Below are 18,394 nucleotides of genomic sequence, written 5' to 3'. Positions count from 1 at the left end.
AGAACTGAAAAGAGACCAGGTCTGAGAGTGAATCGCAGGGAGAGAATGTGGCTAGAGTAGATGCAGAAGGTAGTCCTGTGCTAAATTATGCAGGTTCCTGCAGGTCACATCAAAAAAGCATAAGGTCTTTAAAAAGTATAAACAGGAGTGATGCAATCAAGTCATTTTTAAGATCACTCTAAGGAGTTGAGAATAAACTGGAGGGGACAAGAGTAAAAGCAGTGAGAACATTCCATAGGAGTCATTCCCAAAGGGCTGAGTTCCTTTCCACTTCTTTTTTCACCTATTCCTACTTCATATCCAACTTACTTAAATCCCCTCCCTAACCTATGCCCCAGATTTCACCAACTAACAAAGAATAGGGTAAGGAAACTGTAGCCTTTTGACTCTCTGTGCATTGGATTTCATTGACTTACTGCTAAATAAACAATGCTTATGAATATACGTAATTTAAAAATTAGCCAAGCAAGTCTTTCACCAGCTACACACCTAGAATAAAACAAACACACACACAGAACCACTCACCAACTCCTCAAAATGTTTTTAACTGACCTTAAAATTTGGAGAAAAGTATCGGTTGGCCTTGTCTTTATTTGCTTTGTCGAGATCATTTTTTGTTAAAGTGAGTACTAGATATTCCTTGTCATTATCTGCACGCTCTATACTGCAAATACTATCAATTTCTTGATCACATAGACTTCCATTTTCTACTTTTTCTGAGGTTTCCTCTGGTCCTGGTATGAAGAATGTATTTACCCAAAAGTGAAACATTTTGTCCTAAGAAAAAAAAAGAAAACAGACATAAATTTTTTTTTAAAAAAGACAATGTTACTTATATTCAACATTTGCCCTAAGAAGTGAACAAATTATGCCATGTGTCATTAATATTCTGAATAAAGGTAAACACAAAGACTAATACTGGGCAATCTGTGGGTTATCTGTTGCGTCTAGTTCACATAGGATTTTTCCTTTAATTCAAATCTAGACCAAAAATATAATTCCACAAGCTCTAAAATAAACTTACTTTAATACTTTAAGTAAAATATTTCCTTTCCTAGTCTAACACTAGCTTTTAAAAGTGTTGAGTTTATATGTATATATTAAAAAACCCAGAAATGGATTTAATTTTGTTTCAACAAGCTATTACAAAATTTACTTTACCAAAAGTTCTTAAAATGTCACTACAACTTCCCAAGGAAGCAAGGCAGATACATTTTTACTTCTACAGCAATACAAATGTTAAGTGGCTCCAGTTTCTTGCATGACAATGTATGTTTGAAATTTTTCATAATACAATATGGGGGGGGTAAGAACTTCAACTTTTTGTTGTTATAAAATGCCTATTTTTAAAAAAATCACTTATTAACTAATAATGAGGTCTTGTAAATCAAAAACCACCAACATTACTTCAAACCTTTCTTGACCATTACTTCAAACCTTTCTTTTTTTTTTTTTTTGTGGTATGCAGGCCTCTCACTGTTGTGGCCTCTCCCGTTGCGGAGCACAGCCTCCGGAGGGGCAGACTCAGCGGCCACGGCTCACGGGCCCAGCCGCTCCGCGGCATGTGAGATCTTCCCGGACTGGGGCACGAACCCATGTCCCCTGCATCAGCAGGCAGACTCTCAACCACTGTGCCACCAGGGAAGCCCCTCAAACCTTTCTTGACCAACATAGAAAATGTACTCTTAATTAGTAGAACTGGCCTGTATGCATTATTTGACAATTAATGATGTACAACCCCATGACACCTTATCTGGTGCCTTAAAGTGCCATTTAAATCTTTTATTTTAATTTATCTTCAAGTTTATTTTCCCAGGAAGATGGTAAGACCCTTAAGTAACTTATGTCTTAAATGTCTTTGTATCTTTTAACAGTACCTAGCATAGCAATTTTATATGTGGTAGTCTTTGAAAATATTGTTAATTTCAATCATTTTAGCAAAGTTACTGAGTTAGTAATAACTAGGCACATATTTTACTTAGAGTCAGAAGAAAATAAGCTAGTAGAATTTAAATTTCAAAAAATGTAGATTCTGCTAATGTACTGATTATAGTAAAACTGTTCTTGTTTAAATCAGAACATTTGTAACAGGCAAGGAAAATCACATAAAATGGAAATAAATGTAAAGTAATTCAAGATACACAAATTATTATAAATATCTAACTTAATCTTCAATTTTACATGTGTTAATATAATGTACAGGTGATAAGAACTAGAAGAATAAGAATTAGTACACTCCTAAACATAGAGGGAAAGTGATACAGGTGCCTATTTTTAAAAGCAAAACATAAAATCTTGTGTGTACCAGTCTTACAGTGAATAGAAGGAAAAAACTTACTTACCTTAATTTTAAAACATTTGTTAACACTTCTTGGATTATTGAAAAATATATTTTCAAAGTTACTGAGATATACTTAACTTTTATTTATACAGAACATGTAGGAAATGGGTTTCTGGTGAAAAAAAATCAGTTTTACATTTTGTGATTTTCCAGCTACCTGGATTCTGGATAAAGGAAATTATACTTCTTTTGACAAGTCAAAATAGAGGTTAAAATTTTTGTAGTAAATGAAGCTTCCTCTTATTTTCTCTCAAAAAAAAAAAAGCTAAAATTCAGGAAAATGAAATCAATCCTATTACAGAGACTGTCTAAAGATTAGCAATACACTATCTGGTATGTTTAAGGAGGCAGTAACAATATACACAGCTAATTTTTTTGTTCATTACTACCTAAAAATTTTGCACCTTAGGTTCACCTTAAATGTTCACACTTAATATTTTAAACCAACACAGTTTGTTTTAAAATGAGCCCCTGCATTCTCTAAATATAGCTCAGTGAGATGCAAACCTCACTAACTTTCTAAACCTGCATATTTAAATAATACCACATTTTTTTCATTCTTTATTACTTCCTCTTCATATTTATTTCTCTCCTAACTAAAAATCAAAATACTCAGTAAATTTGAGGAAGCTAAATATAAAATGACCCAGTCTCAAGAAACATTAACCAAAATGGGGGAAAAGTGGTTTGTGTCATTACACAAGACCACAAAACAGATTTTATTTATACATACAGACCAAATTTTTTTTTCAAACTCATGGTCCCATGTTAACTTCTCAGTAATTAATCATCCCTTCTAAAAGGACTGTAACTGATTGAATGGGATATGTATGCAATCTTTAATACTTTTATAAAATTTATATGCATAACCTAAGTTAAGGAAAATTCATCTCAAATTATAATGCCACATGGCCGTTTCCTTCTAATAGGACTATTTACCATTAATAATGGCTCACCGATGCCATAGTAAGCAAAGCATGTGCAGATCTGATAGAAAATAATTCATGATTCATTAGATGTCAGTCATAAAATACATCTTTTAGTCTCTCCTTACAGAAATGACTTCTGCCTAACTAAATGCTTTAAGCAAAAGATCTGAGGTTACTATTCAAGGTATGGCTATTCTGGATATTTTTCCCAATAAAAGTAAAGTGCAAACCTTTTTTAGCATCTTGTTCTGTTTGTGGAAGAACTCTACTTTGATGTCACCACACACAGGCAACGGCTGAGGGAACTCAAAGTACATGAACTTGTCTTCCCGTCGTGTGGGTCCTGAATTGGAGGAATATATCTTCACCTTTAGCTGGCAGACCACAAACTGAGGATCTGCATGGTCAAATACATAACTAGTATCACTTCACAGGAAATACCTTTAACTGTCAAACTGTCAAAAGCTATTTTGATGATTAATATCAGCAATATACACAAAGTAGTAATTCTGCATCTTTAACCCCTGATCTAAAACAAATCAGTGGATAGAAAATAATAAATAGATAGCTAAATAAATAAATAAATACATAAATAAAACAAATCAGCAGAAATAAACTAGGGCAAAGTAAAATCAATACAAGGTTTCCCCTAATTTGAGCCTTCAACATAAGGTTCTATTACTGGTATTAAAGTCAATTCCATTTCATAAACAGTAAGTATCAAGACTGGACTTCTAGCACTGTACAGTAATATCAAAATTTCAACATTACAATAAATGAACTGCATAAAAAGTAACTTTTAAAACAAGTATTTGCTGCAGTATTTTAAAGTCTCTACCACAGAATAAAAACCACAAAATACCAATCATTACACATTCACAAGAAGAGAATATAATCTATAACAAAGTTATAATATATTCCATAAGCACAAGTTTCAATATTTATAAAAATTTAAACCATAATTAATTTTACTTATAACTCATATTTTATTTTTAAAGGTATATAAAGCCACCACCACAAGAAACAGGAGGAAAGAGATTTGAAATGTCTGCAAAGAAATGCAACAGACATCAAGTACAAATTACAGCACAACCCCCCTTTCTCCAAAACACACTCCATTTTCATTAACAAGTACTTTGGCTTTGACCCATGTGTGTTTTAAAATAACTGGTAAAATATGACCTCTCAAGATGTATCATGCTTATATTAGCAACGCAACTAAAAGGCAGGTAAGTGTGAACAGGCAAGGATTATGTTTTTTATTTTTAAAAATCTACACATAAATACATTTATACCTAATGACATTAATGACAGAATTTAAAGTCATGAACATTAAGATCCTAGGACTTTAAAAATTTTGTTACCTAAATAATTTGACAAAGTATAATTTATTTGTAGTACACCAAGTTCAAAAACAAGAGTTCATTAGAAAAAAAAGTAATTAACCTGAGGAGGTAAGAAGTGGGTCTTGAAGTTTCAAAACATACCAAGATAATCAAGAAATAAAAACATAAGCTTGCATAAAGTGCATGAGAAATACACATATATAGACATAAAGTTCTCAGCACCAAAAGGCATCATCCTTAAAGACAAAAAAAAGAAGTATCACATTCTTTACCAATGTGACCAACAACTGAGGACAAGGCAAAAAGCTTATTCAGGCTAAAATTTTCCAGTGTAATAAACACCTGCTGGCTCATCTATATAATACCTAAAGAGGTATCATCAATCACATAATAAATAGTAGGCTTCATAAAAGCATGAGGGATTATTCCAATATAGATTCGTGAGACATTTATCATGAGAAAAAGGAACTCTAAAAAAGGGAAACATTACACCAACAACCTGTCAATAATTTTCACTTCCTTGACTAAAGATTCAAAGTACAAGGAGCTATTTTACAAGACTTTATTTGATACTGAAAATTTCACTGGGAAGCCTAGTTTGAAGAAGCAAATAAACAAGGTATGATTTCAAAGCTGTGATAAAAATCAACCAGGAGGGAAATGCCTTGCAATCTTATTAATTCAAACTCCACTAATTCAGAATCTGATAATCCTAATCTTAAGACTTTAAAAAGCAAATTAACTGTGTAAGCCAGATTTCAATTAAACTACATCTAAAATGTGTACCTTCAAGAACTTTAGAATTATATATACAATTGATATTCTAATTAGAAATTAATTTTTTGAGGAAATATCTAAGCAACACTAAGCTAAAACATTTTAATAAAAATAAGTAGAAAATATTTCTTCAAATCACTAAAGAAAATAATTTTCTTTACAGTATGAATTTCACATTTTAGATAGATAAGACCAAACTTAACAGTTGTCCAACATTAGTATGGTTCTTTTGACTTCTAAGACACAACTCTGAGATATACATCTTTGATATGATCGACTGTCTTCTAAAAAGAAGAAATGAAGAGGCTGATACGTAGCAGACAAAAATTACAATTAAATTTTCTTGGATATATGCATATTGATATAGTATGAGAGAAAAATCACACTGGTCATCTTTTATTAACTTTTTCAACCCTTTTAGATACACAGAAGATAGTAACCTTTCCTTTATTTAGAAATATTAAGACAATACTCAAATAAGAAAAAGGCTGTTAACCCCTGACAACTTTGCAGAAGATACTTTATTTTCACATGGTCTGTTTTCTTCACTGATTCCTCTTCCTCCTCCTGAACCCACACTGTTACAAATCCTATTTGTCTCAGCCCTCACCCTGTTTTCTTCTGAACCTTCCCATCTTCTAGCCCCACGCCAAATTTACATGAAAGGCTTAACTGCTATGTCTCTTTCCTAATGCTTCTCAAAATATCAGGTATATCTCTCACCTAAGTTCGAATCCATACTTTCAAGTACCCACTAAATATCTTCATGTAAATAGCTCACCTTTACCTGATTTACAACATGTTTAAAACCAAAATATCAACATTCATGTCTCCAAGTCTCAGTTAGATTCCCTTTTCTGTGAATTATTCACCTGACCAGAATAAAAACTTCGACAAAATATTTAGATATAAATGGCAAAAGAAAAACTAATCACATCTCATTTGATTGCCCAAGCAAAGCACATCTGGCTTAAAGCAAGTCACATAACTGCTTTCCTTTCCACCATTTTTCTCCCTCTTGCAATCACTACCTTCTACAAAACTATACCTAAATACAGCTTATTAAGCCTCTAGTAGGACCACTGACACCATAGTATTTATCAAATCAAGTCCGATATGCCCATTTGGAGTCCTCCAACAGTCAGCCACACATTCCGTTCCTAGTCTATTCTCCATCTCTATATTTCTTGTCCAGCTCATTTCCTTCTGCTGTGCTTCAATTCAAGCTATTTCCTATTGCCTGTAATACTTTCTTTGGTTTTTAAGGCCAATCTAAACTGTATGCTTTCTCAAATGTTCAATAAAGAGCTGGACTTCCTTCATGAAACTATCTGACAATCCCCGCAAACTTGATTTTTCTAAATATACCATTTATGATTTATACATACAACCTCCCATTAGTTATATATTACTTACACTACAGCTTTACTACATAGTATTAAATCATAGTGCATAAACAGAGAACTAGCAAATTGGTAAAGATTGTTCAGTAGTAAGTTGAGAAGTTTAAATGTAATACACTGAGAGATCCAACACACATACACACACACACACACACACCCCATTTAAATGTAGAGCAGAACTGACAAATGTTTGCTAGAGAGACCAATGTGAAAAAAAAATTATAGTAGATAAGATTATTGAATTGAATGTTCTCTCTCCCTTATTATTTCTCTAATATTTTATACCTTACCATTTGGCTCTTACAGTGATATCTAATACTATAGGAAGAGCATGAGCTTTTTTATTTTCTTCCTTTTCCCTTCTCCACTATACATCTAAAGTTCCTGTGCCAATCATCTCTGATAGCCTAGTACCTTGTACTCTGGAGTTTTAAAAATTGTACTGAGATGACAAAAGCATCAGTGAGGTCTCTTAGAAGCCTTTCATATGCTGTGTTAATAGATCTGTGGTCTCTGATAAAGTTATTTGCCCTAAGAATACAGAAAAGATTTAATGAAGGTGATCATACCTACCTGACAAAGATAAACAACATCAAGAAATTAATTCCCTAGGTATAAATTAAGGTCTGAAAAATTTTAATTACATAAATACTGTCAAGAAGCAAACTTTAAGCTAAAAACTGAAACTATCAACAAATTGCAGAATATCACTGAAATATTATTAGAGGTATTAGAAAAAGTAATACAGTAGTATCTTATCTAGAAACTACAAAATTGTATTCTGAATAAATAAAACACAGTTCTTAAACATGAAAACATGACTGATCACTTCCAAGGTAGAAACTAATATAAAAAACTCTGTAACAGAAAAAAGCAGCAACAGTCTGGTCTTTTACAGGGCTGAACAATACTTCCTTCCATGTGTTCTCCCTTGACTACCTGCTTTGGGTCAAAGTATTAAGGTTCCTATCAGTTTAGCTAAGAACACTGGCGAATGGCAGAGAAGCAGAACGGGACCAGGGTGACTGAGGTAGGCTTACAGACGTTAGGGTAAGAGAGAAATAAATTAGAGACAGACATCAATGACATGATCCTTATTTAGTACTTTTCTAGGAAGTTTCAGATTTCAAAATATCTTCATATTGTTGATGAGCAAAGACAAAGAGAGGTAGATGATGTGCCCTCGGTTATATAGCACATTAAGGACAAATCTAGCACTGGAACTCCGATCTAAATCCAGGTTTTCTCTAATAATCCACACACACTGAATCTACCCTATTCATTCAATATACTTCAGCTTGTTGCCATCTCTTATCATCGTTTTCTTTTTCTTTTTCTTGTCCCTATCACCATTACTATTAATATCTAGTCTTACTAAGATATCAAGGAATTGGTCCTTGCCCTAACACCAGTAAAGGGATGAATCCCAATGCCACTCTCATGCTGACGGGACAGGTTATTTTAGTCATCTAGTCAGAATATAGGCTGCATTTGGTAGCTACAGCACAGAATATTCCTTTCATAAATATAATTTGGCTTCAAAGACATTAAAACCCAATGGTCTTAGCTTCCACAGCCCAATGTGCTGAACAACTGAGCTAATTAATTAGTTTGGATACTTAAGAAATATACAAACCTGCATAAATTTTAAGTGTGGTAAATTTCTTTTTAGACTTTTATATAAACTTCTAGCTATGTTAAGAAAAGTGTTCCAGTACATCAAAGGATGAGAATTTAGAGCACTTACTGCAAGTTCCGCCACTGAACATTGGAATAGTTTCAAACATCATCTTGTGAAACAACAATGCCACTGGTCTATAATCCAGATGATTCTTTAACAGGTAGCTATAATAATATACATAGCGCCTCTGACTGGGAATAGTTACTCCCTGGTGGACAGAAAAAAAAAAGAAAAGCCAAATTCAAAAGAAAAGTTCCATTATAGTTATTTCACTAAATCGTTATGGTAACTGGGTTGTATCCATTGAAGAACATATATACATTAGAAATTTGACCTTAAATGATTTAATACTTAAATCCAGCTCAGTAATAGAGTAAATCAAAGCAACATCAATATAAAGGAAACATCAGAATAACTTTTCTCCCTTAAAGTACAATTATCATAACACCCCCATCTATTCAATTGTCACAACAATCTCTGACCCATGTACCCAATAAGCAAAGGCCACTGCATATCCAAAATAACTGTCAAAGGCCTCTGCTCTACAGCTGTGCTCTTTACACGTAGGGTTCCCCACAAGCATGTATAGATTCTTATTCAACACAGAATTCCTCAAAAACTTGGATACCTATTTTCCAGGCAAAAGCATATCAGAATCAGCAAGTCAGATAAAGGCTTATTGCCTTTAGGAGGCAGAAATAGCAGCAGCAAAAAGTGATGCTGGCTTTAGAACCCAACAAAAACAAGAGTATGCAGTTGACATAAATGTATGCAATAGTTTGACAACAAAGGTACTTAGAGATGTCCCTGAGCTACATACACCTCTTTGCATGTAACCAGGGAAATACATAATGTTTTAGAAAAGTTAAGTATTACAGTGCTAAAAATATATACAATTCATGTGGTGTTTAAATGGGGACCCTGACTTATCTCAAAAAAAAAAAAAATCTACTGTGTGCAGCAATGCACTCACTAATGATGCTGAATAAGTGAGGTATTAGGGAACTTACCTAAGGTTTCTTTTCCTATTACATGATATGACTTCAGAATAATTTAAGCATTTAACTTAGAATTTGCAATATTTCTCTTTTAGATGTTATATTGGCATATAAATATGCCAATGTGTTAGAAACTCTGGACATAAAAACTTTTCTTTCCCCAATGAAAAGTAGAAAGTACATTTACGTGAATTTAAAGAAAAGTATGTTGAATGGCAGGTATATAGGTATTTGTTTCAGTATTCTTGGTTCTTTTTTAAAGGTCAGCATGATTTTATTACAATTTTAAAAATACATAAAATGCCAAATAATGGATAAAAGCCATTTCATGGGCTTCCCTGGTGGCGCAGTGGTTGAGAGTCCGCCTGCCGATGCAGGGGACACGGGTTCATGCCCCAGTCCGGGAGGATCCCGCATGCCATGGAGCGGCTGGGCCTGTGAGCCATGGTCGCTGGGCCTGCGCATCCGGAGCCTGTGCTCCGCAACGGGAGAGGCCACAGCAGTGAGAGGCCCGCGTACCGCAAAAAAAAAAAAAAAAGCCATTTCAAATCAGGACTAATGATCTAAGATTTTGGCTATAGTACAAAAATCATATAATCAGAAGACTTGGATTTGAATGTTGACAGTCAAAACACAAACTTTGTTTCTGCAGGAAAATGAAGACAATACCATCTTCACAGGATTCTCATGAGGATTAAACACTAAACGCAATTAGACAAAAGCACGCTAAAACAACAGAATGTTACAGAAATCTGAATCAGCAGTTTGAGAAATTCTACCTACATTTAAGGTATAATTTTGGAATTGCTGGATTTTTAGTTCTACATATTTTCTTAAAGAAATGGCAATAAAACAGTGTTGCTTTGAATAGCTGCTACAAACACTAATGCTAAAAATTATCATTAAAGTTTAAAAAGTGTTTAAACTTAAAATTATTTTTTATACATTATTTAATGCCATTTCAGCAAAAAAACTTATTCATATGTATCAAGATAAAATACAGAACTGCAAAGCAGGTTGGGGGAAACAGCAGACAGAAGATGGGTGGGTGGGAGGGAATCTTTTTTGAACCATGTGTATTTATAATCTAGTCTAAAAATTAAAATTAAATAAGATTTTAAAAATTAAATCAATGGAAGTCTACTAGACAACCAAGCTGTCAAGTTATTTATTGGGGTTTAGTGGAATGATAGATGATATTTTTTCTCTTTATCTCCATTCTTGGTGTAAGTTTGCATGAAATAATTAAAAGGTTGTCAAAGCTTTAATTTTACTCAAGTAGCAAGTGACTGGTAGCGTATCTATAATGCAAGTGTTTATACACCCAGTTAATCCTTAACAGAAAGGCAAATGTGTAGAGAAACAGTGTTATGAATCTGTAAGTTCTCACCAGCAGATTAATAATTAATGTGTAAATACAAGATGAATCAAAATTATTGACACAATTCAAAGAAAAATGGTGAAAAACATAATTGTAAATTTATTATTTTACTATCAAGTTACGCATAATTAGTCTTCTGTACCTTAACTTTGCAATCCTTACCTACCTGTTAGCTTACCGGCACCTCAAATCCAATGTGTCCAAATTAACAGAAGTTAAAAAGTTGGGGAGAAATCAAAAGCTTTACAGACAAGCAAAAGCTGAAAGAATTCAGCACCACCAAGCCAGTTTTACAGTTTTATATTAGATCTTGATATCTGGTAATGAATAAACTCTTGTTTTGTTTTCCTTAAAAAAAAAAAAGTTTGGAAGGCCCAAATGTGTATGGACCATAGCCCTTAATGTGTTGTCCTCACGCTGTTCTCATCTCTTACCGCCATCATGCACACTTACTAAAATTTAATTAACAATACAATGTATTGTACAGAATACACTATAACCTAGGATTCGAAATAAAATGAGTAAAACTTCCACACTAAGTTGACAATGTGATTTGTAACACTTCAAATATCATATTTCCTGAATGCATACACTGAAAACAATGATTCATGTGCATGTTTTACATACAGCATCTTGAATATTAAGATTAAATTTAAATATATATCTTTTTAAAAATCTGAGAAATGAACTTTTTACTGATTTTCAAAAATTCTACATATCTGAAAAGAGAGCTGACCTTTAAAGCTCTTGAAGATTAAAAATTACTACATTTTCAAATTTTCCATTACTTCAGTTAAATTAAGACTAATAAAAATCAATTCTATTCTTGAATCAAGAATTTTTAAGCTAAACTGATCTATAACTATATCCCCCAAATATAGTTCTATTCTCTACCAGTAATTATTCTCCTTTTCCTACTCTGTGAAGAAAAATACTTACATTCTTAACTTTTTTCCTGAAGTAAAACTTTCAAAACGTTCTAATTTTAGCTAAACTTAGCATTCTTCAGATTGACTTAGCATCATGTTCCTGGCCATCTTCTCAAAAGGCAGCCATTGCTTCTTCAATTCCCTTATATTCACAGACCAGGAGGATATTTGGTGTTCCTCCCACTATTCCTTCCAATCCACTTTTCCACTGTCTTTACTCAGTCTCACCTATTCCAAATCTATATCATTCAATAACTCTTCTGTTATGCACTTATTAACACTTGACTATAATGATTTCAGCATTTTTTTTTTTTTTTTTTTTTTGCGGTACACGGGCCTCTCACTGTTGTGGCCTCTTCCATTGCGGAGCACAAGCTCCGGAGGCACAGGCTCCGCAGGCGCAGGCTCATCGGCCATGGCTCACGGGCCCAGCCGCTCCGCGGCAAGTGGGGTCTTCCCAGACCGGGGCACGAACCTGTGTCCCCTGCATCAGCAGGTGGACTCTCAACCATTGCGCCACCAGGGAAGCCCTGATTTCAGCATTTTAAAACCTCTCTTTCTGTCCTGTCCCAAATATCATCCTCAAAGAACTAAGTTCCCATTTTACTGGGAACCCTGAGGTCACCCGATGTGAGCGCCCTCAAAATTATTTTCTCGTCTTAAAATCTTTTTAGGGGCTTCCCTGGTGGCGTAGTGGTTGAGAGTCTGCCTGCTAATCAGGGGACACGGGTTCGAGCCCTGGTCTGGGAAGATCCCACATGCCGCGTAGCGACTAGGCCCGTGAGCCACAACTACTGAGCCTGCGCATCTGGAGCCTGTGCTCCGCAACAAGAGAGGCCGCCATAGTGAGAGGCCCGCGCACCGCGATGAAGAATGGCCCCCGCTTGCCACAACTAGAGAAAGCCCTCGCACAGAAACGAAGACCCAATACAGCAAAAATAAAATAAATTAATTAATAAACTCCTACCCCCAACATCTTAAAAAAAAAAAATCTTTTTAGTCCGATATTTTCTAACAGTGTCTCTTCATGTTCACATTGGTTCCATTTTTGCAAGTGTTCTATTAATTTTCTCCTCTCTGGCTTTTGCCTTTATTCTCTCCACCTGTCTCCTCCTAATGAAAAAGCTCAGGTAACACTCATCCTTTATCCAAAACAAGCAAACAATTCTAAGACCAAAGACCCACACTCTCCCCAAAATCTTGTATCTCTTTCAAACTATCATCTTCTCTCTATATATAAACTCTTGAGAAGCCTCTACTCCTTAACTCTTGGAAATCTGTTATTATGAGGCCGATTTCTTAATGGTCATTAGTTCTTAATGGTCATTAATGGTCATTTCCTACTGTTTTCTTATTATCATTGTGGCTCATTTTTTAGCTGCCATTTTGAAAACTCCCTGTTCCTTCCATAGGATACACTCTCTAAAGGTTTTCTCCTGGGACTTCCCTGGAGATCCAGTGGTTAAGACTCCCCGCTTCCAATGCAGGGGGCGAGGGTTCAATCCCTGGTCAGGGAGCTAAGATCCCACATGTGGTGCGGTGTGGCCAAAAACAATAAAATAAAATAAATAAAATAAAATAAAATATTTTTTAAAATAATAAAGGTTTTCTCCTATCCTTACCAGCTATCTCTTCTCTTCTTGTCCCTAAATGCAGGTATATCTCAAAAAATTGATCTCAGCTATTCCCTCTTTATATCAATCCTATCTACTCCGCTGGTTTAATTATGTCTTACACATTAACTCCAAAACCTGTGTCTCTCAATATGACTTTGTTCCCAACTCCCAGTCCAGAATTTCCTACACTTGGACATTTCTAGCTGGAAATCTCAGAAACACTTAAAACACAACATATCCCAGAACTGAAGCTTTCACATTCTTGCACGGACCAACCTCTGTTATTTGTCGTTATACTCAACTCACTGTCTCCTCCAGCATCTGAGCCGAAAATCTATTCTAATACCATCACCATCGTTGAGTGAAGGAAACAATCTGAGAGACAGCAGTGATATACACAGGGTTATAGTAAAGAGAAGTGCGGGAACCCCAGCACTATGGCAATGGTCCAGGCAGCAGAGTCGAGGCAGAGATTGGTATATCAGTCAGCATATCAACTACCTGGCATACATATATATATATATATATATATGTATGTATACACACACACACACATATGCACGTGTGTCTGTGCACGCAGACACACACACACACACACACACACACACACACACATACTCCATGCAAAATGGAAGGCAAACCAGAGGTTAAGCTTGTTTAGAATACTCATACTCAGGATTCCTTCACGTCTATTCAGATGTCGAAATCCAGATTTTTTCTTTTTTAAAAAAATTTTTATTTTATATTGGACTATAGTTGATTTACAATGTTCTGTTAGTTTCAGGTACATAGCAAAGAGATTCAGTCAAAACCCAGATTTTGACTTTGAAATGCTTCTCAAAATACCAGTTCTGGTTTTCTGTGGCCTTTCTATTCAGTCGCCTCCTGCAATTTTGCAATAGCCAACTGATTATCAGCCTTTCATTTATCTATTCTCCAATTCACTTTTTATGCTGCTTTTGGATTAATATTACAAAAATTAATCACATTACCAAATAATTCAAAATGTTAACTGGCTTTCCAGTGTCTACCCAAATAACAACAAATTTATCAAACACTATAATTCTTTAACAACCTGAAAATATAGCCTAACCTCTTTTTCCACTCTTATCCCTCACAACTCCCTTCCACGTACTCTTAACTTTTCGCCAAACCATTTAATTTCCCCCATATTATACTTTCTGGTTTTAAAAATGTTATCTTTATCATATTGAGGTAGAAGGGCTATGCAAGCAGTCATATGGGGAGTTTTACATACTTTCTAACACCTGGACCAATTTAAATAACATAATTATTTGATGCTTCAAGGTCTGATAGCAGCCATCTGAAATGCAATTCACATCAGGTACTTCTTGAGGGCTCCTATTCATTTTCACTCTTGGATGGTCTATTCAGATTTTGGATTTCATCTTGAAGCATTTATTGTCCATTTTCCACTGAAATTTTCAAATTAATTAGCATATACCTGAATATAATTTTTAATGTCACTTCCACACTGTAGTTTTATCTCTTTTCTCAAACTTCCAACATCTGATTTTTTGTTTTCCCTCTCTTTTCTTTTTCCTTTGATTGGCTTAAAAAGAGATGTATTGATTTTATTGGCATTTTTTTGTGTGTGTGTGTGTGGTACGCGGGCCTCTCACTGTTGTGGCCTCTCCCGTTGCGGAGCACAGGCTCCGGACGCGCAGGCCCAGTGGCCATGGCTCACGGGCCCAGCCGCTCAGCAGCATGTGGGATCTTCCCGGACCGGGGCACGAACCCGTGTCCCCTGCATTGGCAGGCGGACTCTCAACCACTGCACCACCAGGGAAGCCCTATTGGCATTTTTATACAGTGTTTGGATTTATTAGTTCAAATGGCTTACTGTTTGATAATTCATAAATTTATATTTTCATCTTTATTAATCCATCTATTTGTTATTATCTTAATAATATCTAATATAAATTTCTATTTCTTCATTGTCCAAAAGTTATTTAAGTTAAGTGGCTTTAAATTTCCAAATGGTTGATTTACTTTGATTAAACTTTTTAACAAAATCTCTCATTCTATTGAATTGTAACCAAGGGATGAGGTTTATATATTTCTACTTGGAGGTGAGATTTTATGGTTGGCCTAATGAATTATTAATATTGATAACTGTTTTGTGAATGACAAAAAAAAGAAATACATTTTATGGGCTTGTATTATATTATTCAAGCCATCTATATATCTTCTTATTTTTTTGTACCTTCCTGATCTTAAAGTACATTAAAAAAGATTCCTACTAGCACTGCTATCAATTTTTCTTAATTTCTTCCAGTTTTTGCTTAATATATTATGATGTTATGTTTAGCACTAAAAAGTCCATAACTGCTAAGTCTTCATTGTGGAGTGCACCCTGTCTTAAAATAAAATGACATTCCTGATCCAGTTTTACACATTTTGCTCCGCATCAATACTCTCAAATCATCTTCTTTAAGATGAATTCACAATCTAGATTCCTCAGTTTAAAAAGTAATTTTCTACCTCAGTAAACTTTTCACTGGCACTTCTAAACTCAAATAATGTAGATGTTTTACAATGATAGTGTTTGCTTGAAGCTTGGAAATCCATGTTTCAGAGTGATCACAGCAAGATTATTACAGGAAAGTAATTCAACAAAGGAAGAAATGTGGCTTTTAGGAATGCCAGTTCCCACAATGACAACATATAACAGTAGTTATTGGATATTAAGCGGCATGCCAGACATTTTACATATATCCCTAAAACTACCACCACTTTACAAGATAGATCTCCTCTATTTTAAGGATAAGAAAACACTCCTGGTGCACATAATCACCTTGTTCAAAAACAAGATTTGAACCTAAATATGAGTCTGATTCTAATTTTTTTTACTCCTACGTCCTGGGTTTTACTAACAGCACGCATACCAACTATGTAATCTGAAAGATTCACAACCTCTCTGAGCTCTTATTTTTCCCACCTACAAAAAATCTCCAAAGCTTAGAGTATTACAGTGCTTCAGTTCTATGAAACAAATTATAAGTAGTGTATTAAATAGTGGTACATGAACCATAGAATTCTTGAGAATAATATGAAGCAGAAAACTGATATTTTTATTATCCTTTCCCCTTTGGGATGCCATCTCTCTCCCTGTGGTTTGGGGGAGGGGGAGGGGGGCCCTATTCTTCAGCTTCAGATATATGGCCCAAGCCTCTGGTCAGAATGTTTGGTTCAGGGATGGGTACATGCCCTAATCCAGGTAAACCAGAACCTAAACTAGAAATTTCTGCTCAAATTGTCGCTCTCTTGCCATCGCAGTTGCTAAAGTAGACAGCATGTAAACCTGGAGCTACTACCTTGCCATTACTTGCAGAGTCTGCCTAAAAATAAAGTATATAAAGACAAAAAAAGAGAGTAGAGAGAGAGATTTCTGACATCTGTTAAGCATCTAGATTCAGGCCAGAGTTTTAGGGTTATATAAGCCAATAAATGTCTCCTTATGTTTCAGCTATTTTGAGTTGGGTTTCTGTGACTTGAAACTGAAAGAGTTATAATACATTATAACACAGTCACTTTCTTTTTTCCTTTTTAAGTTTCTACTTCTACTTTGGGGATCAAAATAATAAAGAAAAATAATTTGGACAGGAGAACATAGAACCGTAGAAAGGATACTGGATTTCAGGTTAGGAGATATAGTTTTGAGTTGTTACACAGAGAGATTAAATGACCTAGGACAAAATGATCTTTGCAGATCTGTTTTATCATTTATACTAAATTGCTAAGGTCCTTCAAGGTATAAAACTCTTAAAATTTTATGAATATACAGATTGGATAACAGGCTTAAATACCATGTATTAGTGAAACAGTTTAGCCCAGGAGAATTAATGTGTTAGAAAAAATAAGAATGTTATATTTGGAGGTTTTTTAAGCCAAAAAAGAGGATAATTATAGTTTACTTTGTTTGTTTGTTTGTTTATATGCACTTCCATGTTTATTGTAGTTCACAATAGCCAAGATACGGAAACAACGTAAGTGTCCATCAACAGATGAATGGATAAAAATGTATATATACATACAATGGAATACTACTCAGCCTTGAGAAAAAAGGAAATTCTGCCATTTTCGACACCACCAATGGACCTTGAGGACGTCATGCTAAGTGACATATGTCAGACAGAGATAGACAAATACTGTACAATATCCCTTATATATGGAATCTAAAAAAACAAAACAAGACCAAAAACTGAACTGGAAAACAGTAGAATGATGGTTACCAAACACTGGGGGTGGGTGAGGGGATGGGAGAGATGATGTTTACGGGTACATACTTACAGCTAGTAGATAAATAACTTCTGGAGATCCAATATAAAGTACAGGGATTACAGACAACAAAACTACATTATAAACATTAAAAACTTGCCAAAAGACAAGATCTTATGTGTCCCCACCACTAGAAGAAATGACACTTCTGTGGCACAACAGAGGTTAAGGCTACAATGGTAATCATACTGCGATATAAATGTATCAAATGAATATGTTGCACATCTTAAACTTACACACTGTTTTATGTCAATTATATCTCAATAATTAATCAAGGAATAAATTAAAAAATAAAAATAAAAATGAAGCCTTAAACGGTTTTAAGCCCTACAGTAAAAATGTACCCATTCATAAGTGTGTACTTATCTCCTTAGATACAATTTTAGACAACATTCTTAGTATCCTAATTTCTTTTAAGTTTTAAATGCTTCAGAATTGAAGGCTTCACATAAGACAAAGTTTTGTAACAAATAAATATTTGCAGAGCTGTTCTCAAGTGTCCAGCTATCCTGGCGTGGCACAGCAGAGAGTGCATATGTACTAATTCAAGTGTGTACTCTCAAACACTGCTCCTCCCCTGCCACCCAATAACAACAACAAAAAACAACCAATAAATTGTCATGAGTTTGTCAGGAAAACCAGAAAGAAGTCATAAATACATTTCTTTTCCTGTTACATCTACTTCGTTTGT

General features: G+C 34.6%; 1 protein-coding gene across 1 annotated transcript in view; it reads right to left on the bottom strand.

Moving 5' to 3' along the window:
* PTEN (phosphatase and tensin homolog) overlaps positions 1–18,394 on the bottom strand; it is a 92,464-nt gene that overhangs the window by 8,794 nt on the left and 65,276 nt on the right. The window contains exons 5-7 of the mRNA XM_022569419.2: positions 8,544–8,685; positions 3,501–3,667; positions 553–777 (exon numbers count right to left, since the gene is read on the bottom strand). Coding sequence (XP_022425127.1) covers positions 553–777; positions 3,501–3,667; positions 8,544–8,685 — 534 coding nt within the window. The remainder of the gene's footprint in view (positions 1–552; positions 778–3,500; positions 3,668–8,543; positions 8,686–18,394) is intronic.

The sequence above is a fragment of the Delphinapterus leucas genome, chromosome 16, assembly GCF_059928025.1.
Source record: "Delphinapterus leucas isolate spDelLeu-1000000601 "Yukka" chromosome 16, BTC_Dleu_Yukka2, whole genome shotgun sequence".
Classification (NCBI taxonomy): domain Eukaryota; kingdom Metazoa; phylum Chordata; class Mammalia; order Artiodactyla; family Monodontidae; genus Delphinapterus; species Delphinapterus leucas.
This window is presented reverse-complemented; position numbering and strand designations above follow the sequence as displayed.